At 44.2% G+C, this 21,302-nt stretch overlaps 1 protein-coding gene across 4 annotated transcripts in view; it reads right to left on the bottom strand.

Annotated features, from left to right (window-relative positions):
* Positions 1–1,584: 1,584 nt before the first annotated feature.
* The window catches only part of ABL2 (ABL proto-oncogene 2, non-receptor tyrosine kinase), a 120,297-nt gene continuing 100,579 nt past the window's right edge, over positions 1,585–21,302 (bottom strand). For 2 of the 4 annotated variants that reach the window (XM_059145609.1, XM_059145610.1), the window contains 9 exons: positions 20,688–20,960; positions 19,496–19,580; positions 17,954–18,131; positions 17,141–17,325; positions 15,790–15,942; positions 14,873–14,962; positions 12,016–12,189; positions 11,235–11,468; positions 1,585–10,925 (listed from right to left, as the gene is read on the bottom strand). In XM_059145609.1, coding sequence (XP_059001592.1) covers positions 9,745–10,925; positions 11,235–11,468; positions 12,016–12,189; positions 14,873–14,962; positions 15,790–15,942; positions 17,141–17,325; positions 17,954–18,131; positions 19,496–19,580; positions 20,688–20,960 — 2,553 coding nt within the window. In that variant the 3' untranslated portion in view covers positions 1,585–9,744. Of the gene's footprint in view, positions 11,469–12,015; positions 12,190–14,872; positions 14,963–15,789; positions 15,943–17,140; positions 17,326–17,953; positions 18,132–19,495; positions 19,581–20,687; positions 20,961–21,302 lie in introns of all 4 variants that reach the window. The other 2 variants (XM_059145608.1, XM_059145607.1) reach the window with 1 other exon arrangement.

The raw sequence follows: 21,302 nt of genomic DNA, 5'->3' as shown, positions 1-21,302 counted from the left end.
GCTTCTGTGAGGATCAAACGAATCCATCTTTATAAGGTGCTCAGGAGTGCTCGCTTCGGCAGCACATACACTATAAAGTGCTCAGGACACAGAGCTCTGGTGTCTAGTAAATCTAATACAATCTAATAAAACTGCTGTCAGCTGACACCACACTCCCAAGCCAAGGTGGGGCCCAGCCCCTGGCCCCACTAGTCCGCACAGCCCCAGCGGAAGTCTGCTGTTGGTAGCCAACACTTGAGGACCTCCCACGGGCCCCGCATGCCCTGTGCTGAGCACTTCATAGCCATTTCATATCATCGTTAACGCTGACTCTGGTGATGAGGAAATCGAGGCTCTGAGAGGGAAAAGATCGTGCACAGAGTCTCAGAGCTAGTCAGTGGGCTGGAGGGGCTCAACCCAGGCATTCTGCCTCCAGCTCCCACGCTTTTGTGACTTGTTCCTACAACAGATTTCCTCAGCTGTGTGGGATGTTACAAATAATACAAAAGAGGAAGAAAATCACAAGGGAAGGTTCTCCTCCAGAAACTCTAAAACAAGATTTCCCAACTAAACCGAAACTGGGCAGGAGGAAAGGACTGCAGGGGGAGTGCGAGCGGGTATGCAAGGGGATGGTGAACAGCCCTTCCAACTGAACCTTACATGTGCGCTCCATGAATACAGCCTACTCCGACCTAATTACAGTGGTACTTCTAAAAGCAATGAATGTTTTTTAAAAAAAACATTAAGTCAAGCAAGAGTAGGATGTTCCGACATTCTATACGTGCTTTATTAATGCTACTTTGGCTCAAAACTTTTTCAGAAACAAGGTGCCTGGGAGACTCAGTTGGGTAAGTGCCTACCTTCAGCTTGGGTCATGATCCCAGGGTCTTGGAATGCTGCTCTGCCTCTTGTGATTTGTCAAATGAATAAATGAAAAAGCTTTTTAAAAAAATACCTTTCTGGGGCACCTGGGTGGCTCAGTGGGTTAAAGCCTCTGCCTTTGGCTCAGGTCATGATCCCAGGGTCCTGGGATCGAGCCCCGTGTCGGGCTCTCTGCTCAGTGAGGAGTCTGCTTCCTCCTCTCTCTCTCTGCCTGCCTCTCTGCCTACTTGTAATCTCTGCCTGTCAAATAAATAAATAAAATCTTAAAAAAAAAAAAAAAAAACCTTTCTAAAAAACTAAAAATAAATAAAAATTTAAAAATACCTTTCTAATAACACAATTGGCACTTGGATAGAGTAATTAAAAACACACACACTTACACTTTTTCAGAACCTATTTGGAGTGTCCCCAGAATGGACTCAGAGAATTAAGTCTCCCTTCACAGTCACCGTATGTTAGATACCCACATGCACATACACACATTGCCCACCGTATGTACCTGTTGGGCTCCATTGATGCCTTTGGCCATTTCCAAAAGGTGTACTCCATCGAAGAATGAGCATTCACTCCCACAGAGGACAATTGAAACAATGTGCCAGAGGGCCATTGCTAAAACCATCTTCTTTACCTTACAGACTTCTATTTTCCTGTGGGGAAAGATCCATCCTGCACAGATTCCCTCTCAGTTAAAACTGTAGGAGAAACACTCCAATTAGAAGCCACTTTGCCAATAAAATATTGCAACCTTTATTTAAAATAAAACACAAGTTGGCAAGCCTTGTGAGACAACAGGCAGACAGCATTCCCCTTTCAAGGGCCTCATTTATTTACATCAAGTTTAACACTGTTAGCAGTTCACAGTCAGACAACAGGGTGAGAGAATTAAATTAGAAAAACAAAACACCTGAAAATATATTACAAGAACAAACACCTGACAACACTGGTAGTGTGACCCATGATTGATGTGTTTTCAATGACATCCCGTATTGTCTCACTGTGTCCCCTCAGCGGTAGGCACAGTGCCAGGCCCTCCAGGCCTCACCCCCGTGCACCCACCCCGCATACACCGGTGGAGTGTGACCTTTGGTATAAACGCTAAACAAGTTTTAAAGACTGAATCATGGGTTTTAGGATAAAGGTTTGTCAACAACCATAAAACGTTCAAACTTATTTTTGACAAGCATTAAAACTGGGTTTCTCCACTGATAGTCATTACAGAATCAGATTGCAAGAAGGGAAAGTGTGGGGTCTACCCAGGAGACGGGGGTTCTGAGGATGCATACACAGCTCAGTCAGCCTACTTGTGGCCAACACACCAAACCAGGGCACAGTTTCTGTTCACCGTGGGGAAAGATCTGAGTGACTCCCCTTTCACCGACTCCCCTCATTTTTCAGCACAACAATGGTGCAGGTACAGAATGTAGACAGAACACGTACCCTTCTACACAGATCTGAGAGATGAGCGTTTTCAAACATATACCCTAAAGAACTCTGAGTACCTCATTGTCTTTTCTAGTTTCTGAATACTAATTTCTCCCAAGGACAATTGCCCTAACCATGGTGATTTCTTAAGATCACAGAAAATCTCTCTCATAACGGAATTCCAACAGTGGCCACAGTGAAAAATGGCTTGTCAAAATGGAGGCAAGCTGGCTAACCTGGCCCTCGCCTACCAGAAAAATCTCAGTCTCCAGGCATTCTTGCCAACTCTCAATACATGGTATGGTGCTTCTTAATCATGCAGAACAGTATTTGGGATTCAACAGTGAGGACCCTTTATAAAGCCCTACATGATCCTGCAAGATCTTCTGAATCAAGAAGAAATTTATTTGGCATACCTGTGTTACTGTTGTGTCATGACTGATGAAAACTATCCTTACATGTGGAATCTTTATTAACCCATTCTCCAACTGAATTTTATGCTGCTTAATTACAGCATCTGAAATGCCTATCCTGAGGCTCAGGAAAAAAAAAAAAAAAAAAAAAAACAACCCAATAAGCAAGCTTCAACAATATGGACTATTTCCTTTCTTGAAGCCCACTGGTGTTGGACAGTTCATCGCCACCATGTCCTGAGGAACTGACTACAACCCTCCCAGACCTCAAGCCCTGTGTGTACAGCTCAGCAACTTGGAGGGATAGGCAGGACCCGGAAACTTGCTCTTCTGAGTAAAATGATGAACAAAGGTTTTCACAGAACACATACAGAGGGCACGTATGGGGTGTAGTCTGAGGACAAAGTGGAGGTTAGGCTTTCGACTTAAAGGAGACACACTTTCCTTCCGATGGGTTGCAGGTTAGATCTGTTCACATGCCATCTGTGACCTTGGGCCGTACACATACTGTGCTCAGTATGTGTACTCAACAATGGGAAAATTAAAGGATGTAAGTTCTCTAACAGATGTAAACAGTTTCAGATTCCTAACTGTGCACAAGAGCAGAGATGTGCACTTGGAGGGAGGGAAGGGTGCATGGAGAGCAGCCTTCCCCCAGCTCACCAAGCGGGCTGGAGGAAAGTGCAGTCTGTCACATCAGCACCCTATGGCGGGGTGGAGGGGGGGTTGGTGACAGCTCAAGCAGGGACTCTCACTGACTGTGGCACTGAGCCACCACCACCCACCTAGCCCGTTCTAGCTCACTAATTGTACACCATCAACCCAGCTTACACGTCCCTCCTCCACAAAATGCACAAAACTCATCTTTGAAGGCACAATTCTCAGAGTGACCTTTACCACTCCAAGTCATCCTAGAATCAGGATGACCTGCCTTGGCCTCCTCACCCAGGGAGAAGCACGCGGTCTTCCTACCCTATCATAGGGTGGAGACTTCCCTAATGTCCTGCTCTTGGGCTCTAGGGTACAGAGTCAGAAATGAAGGAAATACCACTTAACACGTGTTATCTCAAGACAAAACCTACATCTTCTGTATGGCATGAGAAACAACAGCCCCAGAGCAGGTAAACTCTTTTTGGACACTGCAGTAAACTTCAAGTGAGACAGACTTGGATGCTGTCTTAGTCACCTGGGTAGACGCTCTGCACAGGTGGCCCATTGCACAGCCCGGAAATCCACCCACACTTCCTGGCAATACAGGAGGACAGGGAGCGGCAGCGAAGTTCTGGCAGTACCAGGGCAGGTAACAACAATCACTGCTACTCCGGCTGCTTGCCCAAAAAGAAAGCCTTGCATTTGAATTTTTCCAATTCTGGTAGTTGGAAAAGTGGAATTCTGTCCAAAGATTTAACTATCCTGACTATTAAGAGTGGGACAAGCTTGAGAACCAGCCCCAGACCCCTCCTCTCTGACTAGTGAAGCTAATGGCCAGTGGCAATTTCCTGGGTTGTCACACGGAAGGGACAGGCTTCTGTGGGGCTGCCTTGGCCTACCTTTGTCAGAAGGGTAGAGGCCCCCCTGAAGCTGTCTTTCCCTCTCTCTTTCCTGCTCCCACACATCCCAAACCAAAGCATTTACAAAAACCTGAGCTACTGGCTTGACAGAGCTGAGACAGAGCTGTAGATAGCTAAGGGGGGGGGGGGGGTCCTATTAATTCATAAGAAGAAATATACATCCACCTACATAAGAAAACTGTCATAACAAATGCTTAGGACTAGAAATGGACCCAAATCCAGGTAGAACAAGTTAATGCCAAGCAAGATGATGAAACCCAAAAATCGTGATGAACAAAAACATAGACAACCCTGTCGGCCCAATGCAAACTCCTGTAGAGACAGAGCCTGATAGTAACAATGACATTAACAGCAAAACTGGAAGCGAGAGGTCAGAATGTAGTGTAGCTGTAACTCAAAAGTGGCCACCAATGCAATTTACTCTGGGGTATTTTATAATCTAATAGGCAAATTGTTTGGCTACTCATTTCAGAAACACACACACACAGATGATGAATGTCAAGCTCATTTCGAACTGGCAGGAAATCCTAGAAAACTAATTCCCAAAGTGCACTGGTTCTACAGCCATCTGATCCCACCCCTCTCTCCTCCCCTCCCAAAGCCCCCAACAAAATCACACTGGACATCAGTTTAAAAAGACACTGTCAACATCAACAGGTACGAGTTTGCGCCCACCTTGTTGGGATGCTGTCTGAACACGTTGTGGAAAAATGGTCAAGGAAGAGAGGGTCTCAATTCTTCCTGAGTCAAGATCCCTGGAAGAGCTGCTGTATTCCAGAGTACACATTACTACTTTTTAATGATTACAACTGAACCAGAAATTTGTGGGCACCTGGGTGGCTCTGTCAGTTAAGCAGCTGCCTTCGGCTCCGGTCCTGATCCCAGGGACCTGATCGAGTCCCTCATTGGGCTCCCTGCTCAGCGGGGAGTCTGCTTCTCCCTCAAACCCTCCCCCTGTTCTCTCTCTCTCAAATAAATAAATAAAATCTTTAAACCAGAAAGTTGGTCCGCAGCTTTCTGAAGTAATTCGGCTGAGCTACAATTTTAGCAAAACACTTACTATGCCTGCACATATTCATTTAATAGTTTCCTATTTACAAATGTGGTAAGTCATGGGGTGATTACTTATATATGTGCATTTTCTGGTCTCCCACAGGCAAAAGCCTATTAAGTCAATCAGCATCTAACCGACTGTTTGATCTTCTAAATATAGACAGTATAAATTACATTTGATACTTTTCTCAAAGTGCTTTCATATATATTACCTCATAGTCATTAAAATGATATGGAATAAAGTTTTATTTTAAGAAAAAGGAATGTAGGACTAGGTTTTTTAAAAATCAAGTTGGTATTTTTTTATTACAAAGTGCAGACTACTGCTGTGTTGCCAGGGTCTGTCCAAAAGAATGACCCCACACATTTTTCTAAATACTGAGCTCTACTGAATGCCTGCTTCACTGGTGTTGCCATGACTCAACATTCAAGACCCGTAAGGTCAGAGAGTGCCAGGCGCATGTGCTTTAGAAAGTGTGCAGCACTGTGCAGACTGATTGTCTATCTGAGCCGCTTTGTTTTGTTTTGTTTTGCAGTATCTCACAAGGCAGCAGGAAAGGTGGAAAGACCCCACAACCAGAAAGTCCAGAGACCTGAACCCAATATAGCTTTGGCTCTGCCACTAACTAACTGAGACAGTGGGCAAGTAACTTCATCATGCTCTCTTCCAATTTCTGAAGCTGTGATGAAAAGGGCTGGAGTCCTGACAGTGTTCAGACAGTACAGGGTGTCTAAAACACCTGGAGGGGTTCTCAGCTGGGACCTTACCCCACTGGGAAGTCTGGTCTTGGGTAAGCCAATGCATCAGACTGTTTTAAATGCCAGGGATTTCATTGCCCATCCCTGGCCAAGACTCACCAGACTGAGTGTTAGTGACAGCAGGAGCTGCGCCCGCTTACGGAGTGCTCGTTAGTGCCAGGCACTCAAGCTGAAAATCTCACATACATTATCTCACTGAATCCTTACAACAACCCTGAGGTAGTTACTATTATTATCCCTGTTTTCCAATGTGGAAACTAAGGCTCAGGAAGGTTAAATGACTTGCCTTCTAGACTGGCTTCAGAGTCTCAACTCTTAATCACTATCCTTTAAAACTCCAAAGCTCCATGACTTTAGTTAAATAAACATGGGCTATATGTTTTGTTAACAGGGCACTATCTTACTAGCCAAATTTCAATTGCATTGTAAGAAAATTCTAATTTAAACCCAAAATACAACTGGCAAAGGATCTCTAATGATATCAATGAACAGGGGTTCACTTGGAAAAACACCGAATGAATTTCTCAGGGCCAATCTTTTTTAAGGCTATTATCTCTGAAAATCACAATGGAAGTCTGTAGGAAAATATACACACTTCAATTTTACACAAAGCCTTTTAAGAAAATACTTCATGTAAAGCATAATCAAGATGTATTCTACACAAAACACTGCGTTTTAAGGTAAGAAATCTACACTGAAACCCTGTTATCCAGAGCTGAAAGGACGTAGGCTGTGCCAGCCCGAAGGTGCGCACATGTATCAGCCACGTGAGAAAGTCGTCAAACTCTTGCAGAAGGCCTCGTGCTCCTGGCTTTGCTTTTAAAGACGACTACGTTTTAAGTCTTGGAGAAGCAGTTTTCTCTGCTGTGAATTCAAACTTTTAAATTTACATAAGGTTATTTTAAAAATCGAATCCTTTTCTATTAGAAAAAGGAGCAATCTAAATGATATTTTTAGAGTAAGTTGACAGTGCCTCTTTCACTTGACCCTGGAGTCCCACACAGTTCAAGCATCATGTGGCTGGGCTGTGCTACAATCGTTCATGCTGCTCTTGACAGTGTTGAGAAAAAGCAAATTCATTTCATGAACTTATTGAGCACCTACTGCAGGCAAGACAGAGCCAGGTGCTGCCCCTGAGTAAGACACTGTCCCCGTCCTCAAGACTGTTCTGCCATAAGAAAACCAGGGAGCTTACACACACTCAGTAGTGTTCCTCCAAGGCTTATTTTCAGAGCTCTCAAGGAAAGATCCTTTGCTTTTAAAAAAAAAAGTCCCCTGAAAAAACGCAATTATAATTAACCCATCAACTTGCATCCCACAATGACAGATAAACTTAAAAAGCAGCATAATACTCTATAAAGTTTTAGCTTTCCCTGTCCCACCCTTAAAAAAGGCTAATGGCTAAAACGATTTCAAGTTCACAGAAATGACTGCTGAAAGGGAGTGGCAGAGAGTGGGAGGACCACGGAGGACCACGGGCCCATGTTCAGATTAAAGGGAACTCGTCTCCTCGTCCACCTACCACAGGAAGCTCTGCTGGATCGCTAGCGGCCTGTGCTGCCTGTTAACCTCTGGCCACGGCTCATCCACACCCTCCCAGGAAGGCCCGGGATTGTCTCCTCCCTTCTTACCCTGCTCCTGACCTGGGCCTCCTTCAGAGCAGCCACAGTAAGAATCAGGGTTTTCTGTCTAATGAAAACTGAATTTCCTCCTTGGTCAAAGATGACGAACTCTGTCCAAAACACAGTTTTTCCTCCTTAGTATTCTAGCCCAGTTAGGATCATCTCGGCACTTCAACATTTCCATGACTGCTACTGAGCAAAGAAGAGAATGCAAATCATTCAACGTAACAAGGCTGCACTGAAACAGCTCTCAAAGGGATAGAGCTATACACTTATTTGCAAATAGCCCTTAAGAAGATGAAGCATTACCTTCATTCAACAGATTAAGAGATGGGGCTGTGGCTTGACAGTGGATCGATGACAGAGCCAGAAAGAAAAATCACAGGCCATCAGTGTTCAATTCTTATCTTCCTAAGTTAATATTCCTTTGGGAAGAAAATAATGTATTTATTCTCTTGTATCAGGTTCTCCTTGGGCAGGTGTGGGAGGTGGTTGTAAAGCTTTAAAAAGAGAATGAAGTGTTCATTAAAATTAGACCTGATATCAAGGATATTAGTAATATCTAACTGATTAGGTTCAGTTCATATGATCTTAATTAGCTTCCATAACAGTAACTGAACAGAAAGGAAACGGCTCATTTTTCAAGGCAAAACACATTTGGGGATTAAGTCATTAGGTTTCTAGGATTTAATCAGTGTTTCCTGGAAATGACCTGCCCCCTCAATTACGCATTTTTCAAGGAGAGGTGAAATGACAAAATAAATATCAAAGAGTGTTCCCAATAAGATTATTTACAGATAAGCACAACAACAAGGGGGAGGAAGATATGTGAGACGAGAGAAGCATAGGAGAATAATTTGGGGTGATTCACTTGAAATCCACAGAGAGTGAGAGAATGTTTTTCCTTATCCTATACCTAGCCTGAGTCTAAGTTGATAAGGGAGGAGAAAGGTACAGAGAAATGGTGATTGGGACCAAGTTAGCCTCTCGAAAACTCTTGTCACAGACATCTGAACCTCACTGTTGGATTCCAAGAAGGGACCTCCCTCCCTGGTATTTTAGCTGATTAAAAAAAATACAGAGCTGCTCAATTCCTTGGCCAGTATGTTGGTATGCAGGGACACCATATCAGAAAAGGATTTCCAAGAGAACCTGTACATGACCACTATTTTCAAAATCAGCATTGGTGAATGCCCCGAATACTGCCAGAGATAAAGGAAGACAGCCTGCTCAGCGCAGAGCAGAGAGGAACCACGAAGGTCTACCCCCATGCCTATGATTTATAGATGGGCACCAGCAAGTAGAAACCCAATCCTGGTCCATCAGGAAATCACGAGACTGGGAGAAAGGACTTCTGCTCATCAGTGGAGAAGATGTGAGAAGGAGGTTTCAATCTCCCTGACTACTTCCTAGCATTCTTTCACTTCCTGCACCAACTAGCACACCATGGGGGAGAAGATGGGAGCACACCCAGCGATCTGATCTGCAGTTCCTACTACTGCAGGGAGCTCTGCAGAAACAGCTGCGCTCAGCAGCCTCAAAGAAAAGGTCCCTTGGTACATTCCCAGCTTTCCCTTCTTCTGTCCCACCCCATTCACTTGACGAGGTGGAGTGACATTACCAATAGTACCTAGTGGAGCCGCAAGTCAACCCTCCTGTGTGGCACAGCCAGTCCCCGAGCAGGCGCGGGCCTGCAGCCCTGCCGAGAGCAAACCCACGACATCACCGCGCAGCATCCTGGGTAGGAGTGGCCTGCACTGGGTTCTTCGCGGCCTGACATACACACGTTCCCTGATGTCCCGGGGCACCTTCCAATCCTGTCCACGACTGCTCCGTCCCCATCTCATTTCCCTGTACTACGTGTTTTGTTTTTTGTTATTTTTGAGATGAACCTGTAAACGTGAGAACTCAGAGATCTGAGGTACTTCACATAAACACACTCAAGTATCAGTCTTTCATTTTTTGAAAACAAGAACACAGGAAAACAAGTCCCTCCCCCTCTCCCTCAGAACTGTGAGCATCTTCCCACGAGGCTCACAGTGGCTACCTCTGCACCACATCGCTGATCTCCTGCACACATGACAATAAGTTATTAAGGACAGGGTTGGCCCCGGGCACCCCAGCAGCGGCCGAAGACACCTGCAGCTCCTGCAGGCTGAGTTCCAGTTTGCTCACAGCCTCTCGGAAGGCAAATTTGTTGCGCGTCTGAGGGATGCAGTCCACATAGCCTGAGCAGTAGTCAAGGAGCTGGTGGCCAGTGTCCACCAGCTGGCTGTTGGGCACAGGTTCTGTGATGGCACTGGACAGTAGGTCAGCACATTCCAGCAGGGCCTCTTTGCTGATTTTGTCTGCTGAGATTTTCTCAGCCGCCTGTTTGGTTTTTCTCAGGGCCACTTTAGTACCTGCTGTGCCATTAGCCATTTTGGCTGGCGAGATGGAAGATGTGGGCAGAGGCACTTGAGGCGGAGGCATCACTGGCCTCCCAGCTTTCCCACTGCCAGGTACTGCCCCCGGAGCGGCCTTTTTCCCTCCGTCCTGTGTTTCTAGTGCGGGCTGTCCTGCAGTCGAGGCGGTCGGCTCTTCCGTGGGGTCTGAGCACAAGGACGGATGCTGCAGTAGTCTCATCACTGGGGGTGGGGGTGGGGCACACTTTGGTTTTACCCGTCGGGGTCGGTCCTTGTCTCCAGAGGATGTGACCTGATGCTCAGATAAGAGTTTGAATTTATTGCCCTGAGAGTCTGTGCCAATGAGCTGCACGTCAGCAGGAGTGTGCTTCAGAGTGGGTGAGATAAGGACTGGCACTTTGTGGTTGTGAGTGGTTGGGAGGGCTGCTGCAGCCTTGGCCGGAGAAGACCAGCCTGTCTGATCGCCGTCCTCTGGGACTCCAGCCATGCCGAGTCGCGCCCCACCATTCCTCTCCTTGCTCTTTGGGGCAGCTGCCACTCCAGCCACCCCCGCCCCTGGAGAGTCCTTCTCTGTAATGGCTGGATCCCCAGAGGGGGTTCTGAGAGGAAGAGCCGCGGCTCCTCTGGGCAAAAGTTTGGCTTTTGGTCTCTCCCTGCTTGGAGCAGCACCTTCCTCTGATTTTTTTGGAAGCATGTCATTGGCCCTGTCCACATTCTCTTCTGGCTGAGAAGAGGTGGACACTGTCCTTTCCAGCTGGAGTTTGGACCGCTGGCAGTTCCTGGGAAGGGTCATTGCCATCCTATCCTGCTCTGGAAGCCCTGAGGACATGGAAGATGTAGAGTTTGACCTTGGAAAAGGCTTGGAAGTGTCATCAATGGCTGTGGGTTTCCCCGCTCGTAAGCCCAGTGTCTTTTTGATTAAGCGTGGTGTAAAGAAGCCTGTGATGCCAGACCACCCGCCCCCAGCGGTGCCACTGCCCCCGCCCCCACCGCCATCGTCATTACAGAGGTTCCTCTGCGCAAAGCTCCCCCCATAGCACTTGGGTGGCACCAGATTCGCCTCTTGCTGGGCAGGAGTGAAAGAGAACCCATCAGCATGCTGCAGAGAAGCAACAGATGAGAAGTTACCCGTGAGCTCATATTTCTTGTGGGGTTGATTCTCCATTTCTCGGAAGGAGCTGCTGCGTTTGGGGGGTGTGGGAGCATTTCTCTTTTTCATGAAGGAGCTGAAGAAGCCTCCCTTTCTGTCTCTGGTGAAGCATGTCTCTTTGGCATCTTCCAAGAGGCTGCTGGGTGACTTGTCTCTTTGTTTTCGAGGCAGTGCTGGGGACCCAGTGGGGGCCTGTGCACCTCTAAGGAACCCTGAAGAGAAACAGCCAGTCAGTAATGTGAAAGACAAACAGTGACTCCATTACACTTGAGTAAATAAGGTTACATTTTAAGAGTTTTTCCAGGATCTCTTAAATGTCAGGCATTAGCAGGACTCAGAGAAAACTAATAAATACAATATCACCGATAATACTATTTCACACCGATGAGTGTCCCAAATACAGCATGGGCTATAAATGCAAAGGAACAACCCGCTGATTTTCACCTCGGCATCTGTCTTTTCTCTAAAAATGACAGCACGCCCTGGCCTCATCTATCAGGCAGTTTTTGCCAGAACTGTAAGGACGGTAAGCGGCTGGGATTCGGGAGCTGAGGAAAGAGAGCAGGAGGCTGAGCTGAGCAGCGGACGGAGAGGTCAGGACTAATGCCAGCACTGGGGGGCTGAGCCCAAGAGCAGGATCTGTTTCAATGCCGGCCGCTCTCTCCTCAGGGAAGACGGGCAGCACAGTGGAGATAAAGCATCATCCCCAAGGTTCTGGAAACGAAGACAGTTTGCTGCTACCCGCCTAGCGACCAATACCTGGTGCTGAACTAGAAGCAGAATTTTCTGTGGCATCCTGTGCCCCTTCGATGTTCTCCTTGTTCTCCACCTGTTTCTTCAGCGTCCGGGTCTTGGAAGGAAGTATAGGCAGTCGGGGCAGGTATGGAACAACAGATGAGGAGGAGGCGGCTCTCCCAAGCTCCTCAGCTACCTCTGTGAAGACAAGGGTACTGATAAAAAACCATTTTGTGACACAGAAAAGGTTTTCTTCTCAGAAAAGATATACAACGGAGAAAAAAACTGGAGAAAAGAGCACTCAAATATGTAATGGAATCACAGAGTACGGACTCTTCTACGCCAGGCTTCGGTGGTCCAACATTGAGCATAGCCTCATCCACAGTGTGATCTGTGGCGGGGGCTTTCTCTCAGGGTGCATCCTTCAAATGTGTGACTCAAACAAAATGAATCTATCTGTCTTTTACGGGTATTTAGGCTGCTTCCAGTTTGGGGCTACTGTAACTAGGCCACTAGGAACACCTGGCTACGTGTCTTTTGCTTCAGAATCATACGTGTATGTCTGCTGGGTACATCCCTAGGAGCGGGACTGGTGGGTTACAGGGCACACAACACTCAGCTTCGCTGGGTCCTGCCAAACTGTCTCCCAAGACAGCTGTACCAATCTATACTCCCACCCGCATTGTGTAAAAGCTCTGGTTACTCTGCATGCTTGCCAGGGTTTGGTATTATCCGTTTTGGGGGCTCGATTTTAATTTTAGCCATTCTGGTATTGGTATATGGTGGCATCTCACTGTTCTATTTTGGACTTCTCTGATGAGGAGTAATGTTAAGTAAGCACGGTTTCACAGGCTTTCAAATCATTTGGCTAGCCTTGTTTACTGAGTGCTTGCTCAGAGGCTGAACAAAGGCGACAGATTTCTGGAGTTATTTTCATTTTTAGGTTGCATCTTACCCAAAGAAGGAGGGTAGATACATTTGATTTCATGCAAATGAAGCAAATGAGGCTTGTGAAGAAGTGTTCACCCTTTTGAACATGGCTATGTGTTTTGTGGCTCCTACTGGGGCAAAGACATACTTTAGTATTCATTCCGGAACAAAAATGAACCAAATGAGAGCAATTAAATTTCTGGGTAACTATTTCAAAAATCGGCTCCCTCACAAGAATGGGTACATGGTACATAACCCAAGCCATGCCACCGAGACTCTTTTCCTACACTGCTATATACAGCAGCTGGCAGAGAGACATAAACTATGAGGATATGACCTCAAGGATGCTAGCAACTGTGCCCCACATCTCTTGGAAGATTCCAAGGATGACATCAATGCAGAGACAAAAGAAAAGTGATACTGCGTGGGAGAGGCTGTGGAAGGAGGAAGTCCCAAAGCTACTTGAGTCTGTGGCTTCTACTGACTTTGAACCAAACCAGGGTTTGGTTATGAGCAAGTAAATCCTCCTTTTATTGCTTTAGAAAGCTTGAGTTAGGTTTTTTCCACTCACAACCAACCAGTAAGTACATCCTTTTAAGGTAGGTACTGTGTCTTATCTCTGTTTCTTCAGTAATGTGCTTCCCACAGATTAAACGCTTAATAAAATGTGGGTTAAATAATCATATATTTGTTTAGCAATTTTGAATTGCAGTTACCTTTGAAAACGGTTTGAAAATGGTTGATTTTTTTAAAAGGATAGAACATTTTCAAGAGAAACAAATACTTAACTAAGGAGTCAAAAGAAGTTAAAAGTTGACACAGAAGCATCAAAGAAATGGAGCCTGTTATTTCTACCACTTGAACGCCACATGAAGTAAAGCACAAAGAGGAAAGAAGAAGGTCATGAGGGGCAGCTACTCAATCTGGCCCAAAGGCTGATGTGCACAAGTTTGAGCTAGCAAAGTACTAGGAAGAAAATACTTTTCATTCAACTTCAGGGTTGTACTTTTCCCTTTCTTCTTGTCCAAAATGATAAATAGCTAATGGAAGACAACAAAATTCAACTTGCCTGATTTCCTCTTCTTGTATTTTAAAACCTGAACTTAAGTCATAAGCTCTTATGCTCAATTAGGAAGTAAAGAAGAAATTGGAAAAATATGTGCAAAATTCTGGAGCTATACTAGAGAATCCAATCAGCACACATAACTAAGAATTCTGTTTTTAGCTCCTAGGAATAGGCTGTCTCTGTAACAAGTGTACTGTCTCACTTCAGCACATATAATTGTTAGAGGCACTGGGATACTGACGTTGGAAGCTGCCTGTATGTGCCCATACATGCGTTTTTCGGATATGAAAAGGGTTCTCACTGTTCATAGCTTAACATGCTCATTTTTAAACTATTTTCCATGTCAATATATCTAAGAGTATCATTTTAAATATTCAATTATATGAATATATCAATTAGCCCACTGGATTTTTAAATTGTTCATTTTTCAATATTAAAAACTACATGCTGATGTAACATCCTTGTAGCTAAATCTTTATTCACACCCTTAATTTTTTCCTTAAGATCTATTTCCAGAAATGAAATTTCTGGATATTGCTTTTATGATTTGATTCTGTCTTTGTAGGTATGGTTCACGGAGGCAGAATATTCTTCCTACTCATTTTTAATTCCCTTCCATATATGGTTAAGTGTTGGTGGTTTAAGAACTACCCAACTTCTCTATGATGAGATTGAATTTCTAATTAAAATACAATTTCAATATTAGAAATGAGCTTGAGACATAGAGACACATTTAAAAATAGCAAAACAGAGGGCAAAATAAGAATTAACGAAGGCCAAGAATTAATTCAGTCCTCTGAAATGGAGTCCCAAACTAGAGGAGTCTATCATTTTTGCAATGTTATTATGACCCCTGCCACCACCAATAACCTGCCAGAGTCCCACCTTCAGAAATGCTGGAGTCATGGAACATGGTTTCAAAAGCCTGATGTGTTTCAGCAAAAGACGGCCGGTCAGCAGGGCTCCACTTCCAGCCTGTGGAACAAAAGAAGGAAGTGCTGAAAGCTTCTTGCAGAAACTAAATACCCGGGGGCACACCTGCAAGGGAGGCTACTGAGGCGGAGGTACAGCAGGTTCACAGTGAGCAACGCAGCTGCTTCTCAGTTCCAGACTCAGGTGTAATAAACCCACTTCCCAGGGCTGGTCCTTCTATGTAGCCCCAGCTTCTGTTTTTCTTCTATAGGGATAAAGAGGGGTAGAGAGATGGTTTATGAAATGAAAAGTTGTTTTCTACTGGGAAAATGAAGGGCATGATGAGACCTGTCTTCAAACTTCTTCTAACCTTACAATCAGCTGTCCATGTTCAGAAATATAACAGGATATCAAAAGGAGGAACTTAAGAGTTCACTTTGACAAAAACAGGAGTTTCTTATTAGCTTTATCATATAAGTGGGCTGGGGAAATTTAGTCAATATATGGGCCATGGATGACTGTGTCAGGATTCCAATTAAACTTGATGATTTATCATATATGCCAACTGGATGATCAATGATCAACCTTTTCTTTTCTTTTTTTAAAAGATTTTATTTATTTATTTGAGAGAGAAAGCATGAGTGAAGGTGGCGGTGGAGGGCAGAGGCAGAGAGAGAAGCACAGAGGCTTGATCCCAGGACCCTGAGATCATGACCTGAGCTAAAGGCAGAAGCTTAACTGACTAAGCCATTCAGTGCCTGACCAATCCTTTATATGTCAGGAGGCTGGAGTCAACCTCACACTGAGAGGAAAACGGTTTCTTATTTCTTTAATCATCCTGAATCACTGACTTAAGTCTTCAAAATTAAAATACGAAAGAAAACACTCACATGCTCTCATAAGTTCATAAACCTTAGGGGGGCATCCTTCAGGTTGTTCCATTCGATATCCTTTCTCCAGTAGATCATACACCTGAGACAGGTCAATGCCTGGATATGGTGACATTCCATATGTAGCAATTTCCCACAACAGTACCCCAAAAGCTGCAAAGGGGATATAAAAAAAGCTGAATGTTTCTTCTGATTTGTTATCTATTTTATACTATTAGGTGACTTCTCTTTCAAGTTTTGGATTAACATCCACACTGTTACAACATTAGTAAACTGTTCTAATTCTTAGTAACATTCTAATTTTTACAGCTGAACTTGTCCTAAGGTATCTGCCACAAAATGATTCAGATAGACTGTTTTCTATAAATTTCCCAATTTTTTTTTTAGGATTTTTTATTTGACAGAAAGAGCACGCTTGAGCACACAGTACAGGAACAGGGAGGGAGAGAGAATCCCAAGCAGACTCCGCACTGAGTGCGAGCAGGGCTTGATCCCACATCACTGACACACCAAAATCACAATCCAAGCCAAAACCAAAGAGTCCGACGCTCAACCAACCGAGTTACCCAGGTGCTCCATTAATTTCCCAATTTTTAGATTTAACTGTAGTGAGGGAGAATAAATTATGACCATAAAAAGTCTGGGACAGAACCAAACTACTCTTAGAACAATTGATGATCTATTTAATGAGTTCCAGGTATTAGATCAGCTAATACTGAAGGAGTAAAATAGAAAATGGACTCTTTTAAAGTCAGAGGGGGAAAAAAATCAAACTAGCAAAGAAAATTTGCTTGATTTTGTCACACATTATTTCTGAGTTTGAGATTTCTGTAAAAAGTGACTCGCCATCTTTCAACTATTTCTGTTGGCCTATAACCCAAATTTCTAGACTTGTTCAGTCCAAGAGCCTCTGCTATATTAGACTGCTTTCCAGGGTAACAGAAACAAGATGAGTTAGTTACAAGGACAAACTCTAGGTGCAATTCCATCACGCCTTCCTTGAAGAGAAGAGGCTACTCTGTGTCACAGCACTTCGAAAATGAGCAATAAATTTAATATAGAAAACAGGGACTTTACAAAGAGAAGATCAGTAAAATTCCAATGCAATCCAAGATCTAGACTGTGAGCTCTTTGAAAGTGAGGACTTCCCCCCCACACTTTCCTCTTTACACTTCTATGCTAAGTGCCTAACACAATGCCTGGCAGATAATAGGTATTTAATAAATCCTTCCTGAATTTAAAATGGGGGCCAAGGCAGAGTTTACTGATTGCATAAACGAGAAGCTCTAAAGAATTAAGAACATTAAAAACCTAAAATGACAGACACAGAAGAAGTTCCTTCCAACCTTACCCCAGACGTCAGATTTAATTGAGAAGGTATTGTAGGCAAGACTCTCTGGTGCTGTCCATTTAATAGGAAATTTGGCTCCAGCATGCGCAGTATAGGTGTCTCCCGTCATCAATCTACTTAAGCCAAAGTCGGCCACTTTCACCACATGGTTTTCTCCTACGAGGCAGTTACGGGCTGCGAGATCTCTGTGGAAAAGAGAACCCTAATGTGATTCCATTCAGATGTTGAGAAAAATGTCCATGAACAGTCTCTTCTTGGTCCTTTGTGCTGTAAACAGAGTTGGTTAAGTCCATGCTGACAGACACAGTAGCACCTGATGATAGCTGCTAACACAGGAGAAAGCCACTAATTATGTATCACTTGTAGAGTCATCTCCAAGAGGCAGCAGTCATCTGATACTAGAATAAAGCCCACTTCAGAACATGGGTTCCTATTTACCAGTACGCTGGGAGAGGTTTCAGAGGTGAGCAAAAGATGCTTTTCTACAAGGCTTTACTTTAAGTTCTTTACTAAGACAGCAAGCTATTTTTACAATTAAGCCATTAGGTAGAGCAAAAGGCTCTTGGAAATGGTCCTGGGCAAAATAAAGAGCATTCTGTTTTAAGAATCAGCAAAGGCCCATTAATACTTTAACCAAAATACTGTAGGTTTATAAACTGGAAATGACATTATAGTGGGTGGGTCCTGTAAAAGAGAAAACTGTTTTTTCTGGGTCATCTGGAAATTTCCAGTAAGATTCTCACATTCTTTTATTTGCACATCAAGCAAGGTAGCTTCATGGTTAGTCACAGGCCATAATCAGGCTTTACACACCTATGGATGAAATTCTTCTTCTCTAGATACTCCATTGCAGAGGAGATCTGAGTGGCCATGTACAGCAGGACCACTGCAGTCACCTCTTCTCGGCTGCATTCTCGGAGATAATCGAGCAAGTTGCCATACGGCATGTACTCAGTCACGATGTAAAATGGTGGCTCCAAAGTACACACACCTGATAGTGGAAGAACAGAGCTTGTTTTATTAGGATATTTCCAAAAATTCCCAAGCACTTGGACAAGATTAACAGACACATTTTAAAGTCTAGTTCAGCAGTAATCTTTTCCCTTCTTGCCACCACACTCTCCTAAAATAACAGAGCAAAGTTCAGATAAAAGTGGTTGATAAGGGAGTCCTGGCTTTCACTACATCATTCACTACATCTGAGTATCTGCCTGCTTGGGGAAAAGCATGAATTTCATAAGGGGTCAAGAAGACCAAAATGTCCTTAGTTCGATATATGCCCACGATTCCCATCCTCACCTGTACACTAACAATGTTTATCTTTAAGTAACAGCAATTTTGTGTTGAAGACCAGGTGAGCCCAGTCTGTATCATGCTTTGTAAAAAGAATGTTTCCACAGTCAAGGATTTTACTGATACATGGCAGACTCCTTGAAAAGATTCAAAATGAAACTGTCCCAAACTTCCTTTGGGACAGTATGGCTCAAGGTGAACAAAGAAACTGGTCCTCCTTTAAGAAGGGCCGAGAGTTCAGTCACTAGTTTCTCCGCGACCTGAATGGGTGAGAAGCTGTTCTGCAATAGGACAGCACCTGCTGCTGAGGAAGGTGAACCAATGTGTGTGGCCACAATTTGGAATCTGCTTCGTCTCAACAGTTCTTTGTTTCATGTCTATTTTGTAAAATATTTTTTGACAATGTTTGGTGTGGTATCATTCTGAGTATTCTTGAACCTTGATTCTGAGGCAATTACCATAAGTTGGCCAGTTTTATATATTATAATCAACCCAGGCCACTTTCCCGGGCAATTTTTATTAAAATTTTTTAAAATTAATTTATGTATGTATCTATGTGATCTCTACATTGAACTTGGGGCTCAAACTCATGGCCCCAAGATTAAGAATAAGATGCTCTACTGAATGAGCAAGCCAGGGACCCCGTTTCAGGGCAATTTTTAAACCGAGAGCCTGCTGATTAAAATTAAGTGTCATTAAAAATGACAACCACTGGGGCGCCTGGGTGGCTCAGTGGGTTAAAGCCTCTGCCTTCGGCTCAGGTCATGATCTCAGGGTCCTGGGATCGAGCCCCGCATGGGGCTCTCTGCTCAGCAGGGAGCCTGCTTCCCCCTTCCCTCTCTCTGCCTGCCTCTCTGCCTACTTGTGATCTCTGTCTGTCAAATAAATAAATAAAATCTTTAAAAAAAAAAAAAAAAAAAAAAAAAAAAAATGACAACCACTTATTGAAGTAGATTTGTACTAGAGCTTCCACCATGGTGATACAAAAGCAGCATTTGGAAATAATGGGGTTGGGAGACAAGGACCTGTGAGGAAACCTATGGTTCAGGCAATCTTCCTCACCTAATAGTTGGACCAGATTAGGATGCTTGATTTCCTTCATCACTGCAGCTTCTTTCAGGAACTCTTCCACCTCCATGGTATCTTCCTGGAAAGAGGGAAAAGTAAGGAGGAAAAAAAAAATAATAAATAAATAAATAAAACCCAGAACAGGGGACAAACCCCTATTTTAATCATTTGAGTCAACTTATAATCCTAAAACTACAGTTTTAAAAGGAGGTATCTTTTGAATATTCTAGCAGATTACTTACAGAAACTTTATCAGAACCTAATAATAGGCTCCAGAGACATCGGATTAAGAGAGTGTCTCTAAATTTATCCAATATTTGAAGTTGGAGTGAAAATTATCAGGGCAAGCATAATTCAGCCATCATATCCCATCACAACTGAGGCCTGGGAGACCTGGATGGATAACTCAGTTCTCTGACAGTTTACTTCCCTAGGTACCTCAGCCTTCCAAAGAGGAGACAGAAGAGTTAGCTGTTCATGCATTTGTCTTCCTGACAAGTTCCTTAAGGAGCAATACATGTGTGCAAAGCCATGTATACTGTCTCACACTCAAAATATGCTTAATAAATATCTGCTGACTGAAACTGATCACACTCAGGAAGCCGAAGAGCAGCCCTTACACGTGATTCGCCAGAGCTACGAGGCATATGGGAGATCTTCAGAGAATGGAATGAGTGACAACTTTGTAATTAGATACTGGGACGCTTAAAGAAGGCAGTGGCATCAGAAAGAAGATTCCTTGACTATTAGGAGAAGAAGTGATCTAAATCTCAGAGAGATGGGGGAGCACGAGGCAGAGAGCTCAAGGAGAAAAGAGAGAACACACAATTCTTGAGCACTGCATGAACAATGTCATCCAGCAGGGGTCATTCTCAGGAAGCAAAACAGCTTGTTTGGCTTTTATAACTTCTTTAATCCGCTCTAACCTTCCACTAAGACCTACATCAACACCCTCCAGAGACCAACCTTCCCCACATGTGGGTTTCACTGCGTCGCAATGAACAATCTGTCCCCGCACTGTCAGCAAGGGCACTGAGGTTACTCATCAATTTGCTGATATGCTTGGCACCCGTGGGTGGAAAGTGCTCCAAAGTTAAAGAGGGGCGCGCTCATATTTCCCAGTGATTCAGCACAAAAGGGAAAAAAAAAAAAAAAGGCCTGGAAACTGTAATTCTCAGCAACCCACCTTCAACGTCTTCACAGCAACCGTAAGGCTGTATTTCTTCCAGACGCCAACATAAACTTCTCCGTACTGACCACCCCCAAGCTTGTGCTTCATGGTAATATCCGTTCGTTCCATTTCCCATTTGTCATGGATGGGGGACACACCATAGACTGTGGGCTTATTACACTTGGGCGCTGGGTAATGTAACGTTGTCACCAGCCCATCAGCCACCGTGGAGTGATGGTGCACAAGCTCTGCCAGGGTGCTAAAGCGGCTCTCCGCAGTGACGTAAACCTGGTGAGAAAGGCAGGAGAAAAGCTAGCAACTTAAAGAGAGGTCTGAAAACCTTTTTCAAAGCCCATTATTTCACTGGTCTGAAGATATGAAGATAAGAGGCTCTTTTACGGAGGTAAGTGAACGAATTAAGCGATGAGGAGAAAGGAAAACACAACTTCAGTTTAACCCTCTTTACACCACTCTTCCCAGGCAGAGTGGGGGAACGAGATTTCCAAGCTATCTTTCTGGATCATCAAGATCACTGGTCTTCGAGGGGTGCCTGGGTGGCTCAGTGGGTTAAATAAAGCCTCTGCCTTCGGCTCAGGTCATGATCCCAGGGTCCTGGGATGGAGCCCTACA

The sequence above is a fragment of the Mustela lutreola genome, chromosome 14 (assembly GCF_030435805.1).
Source record: "Mustela lutreola isolate mMusLut2 chromosome 14, mMusLut2.pri, whole genome shotgun sequence".
In the NCBI taxonomy this organism is placed as follows: domain Eukaryota; kingdom Metazoa; phylum Chordata; class Mammalia; order Carnivora; family Mustelidae; genus Mustela; species Mustela lutreola.
Note: the sequence above shows the minus strand (reverse complement) of the source record. Positions and strands in the feature narration are given on the sequence as shown.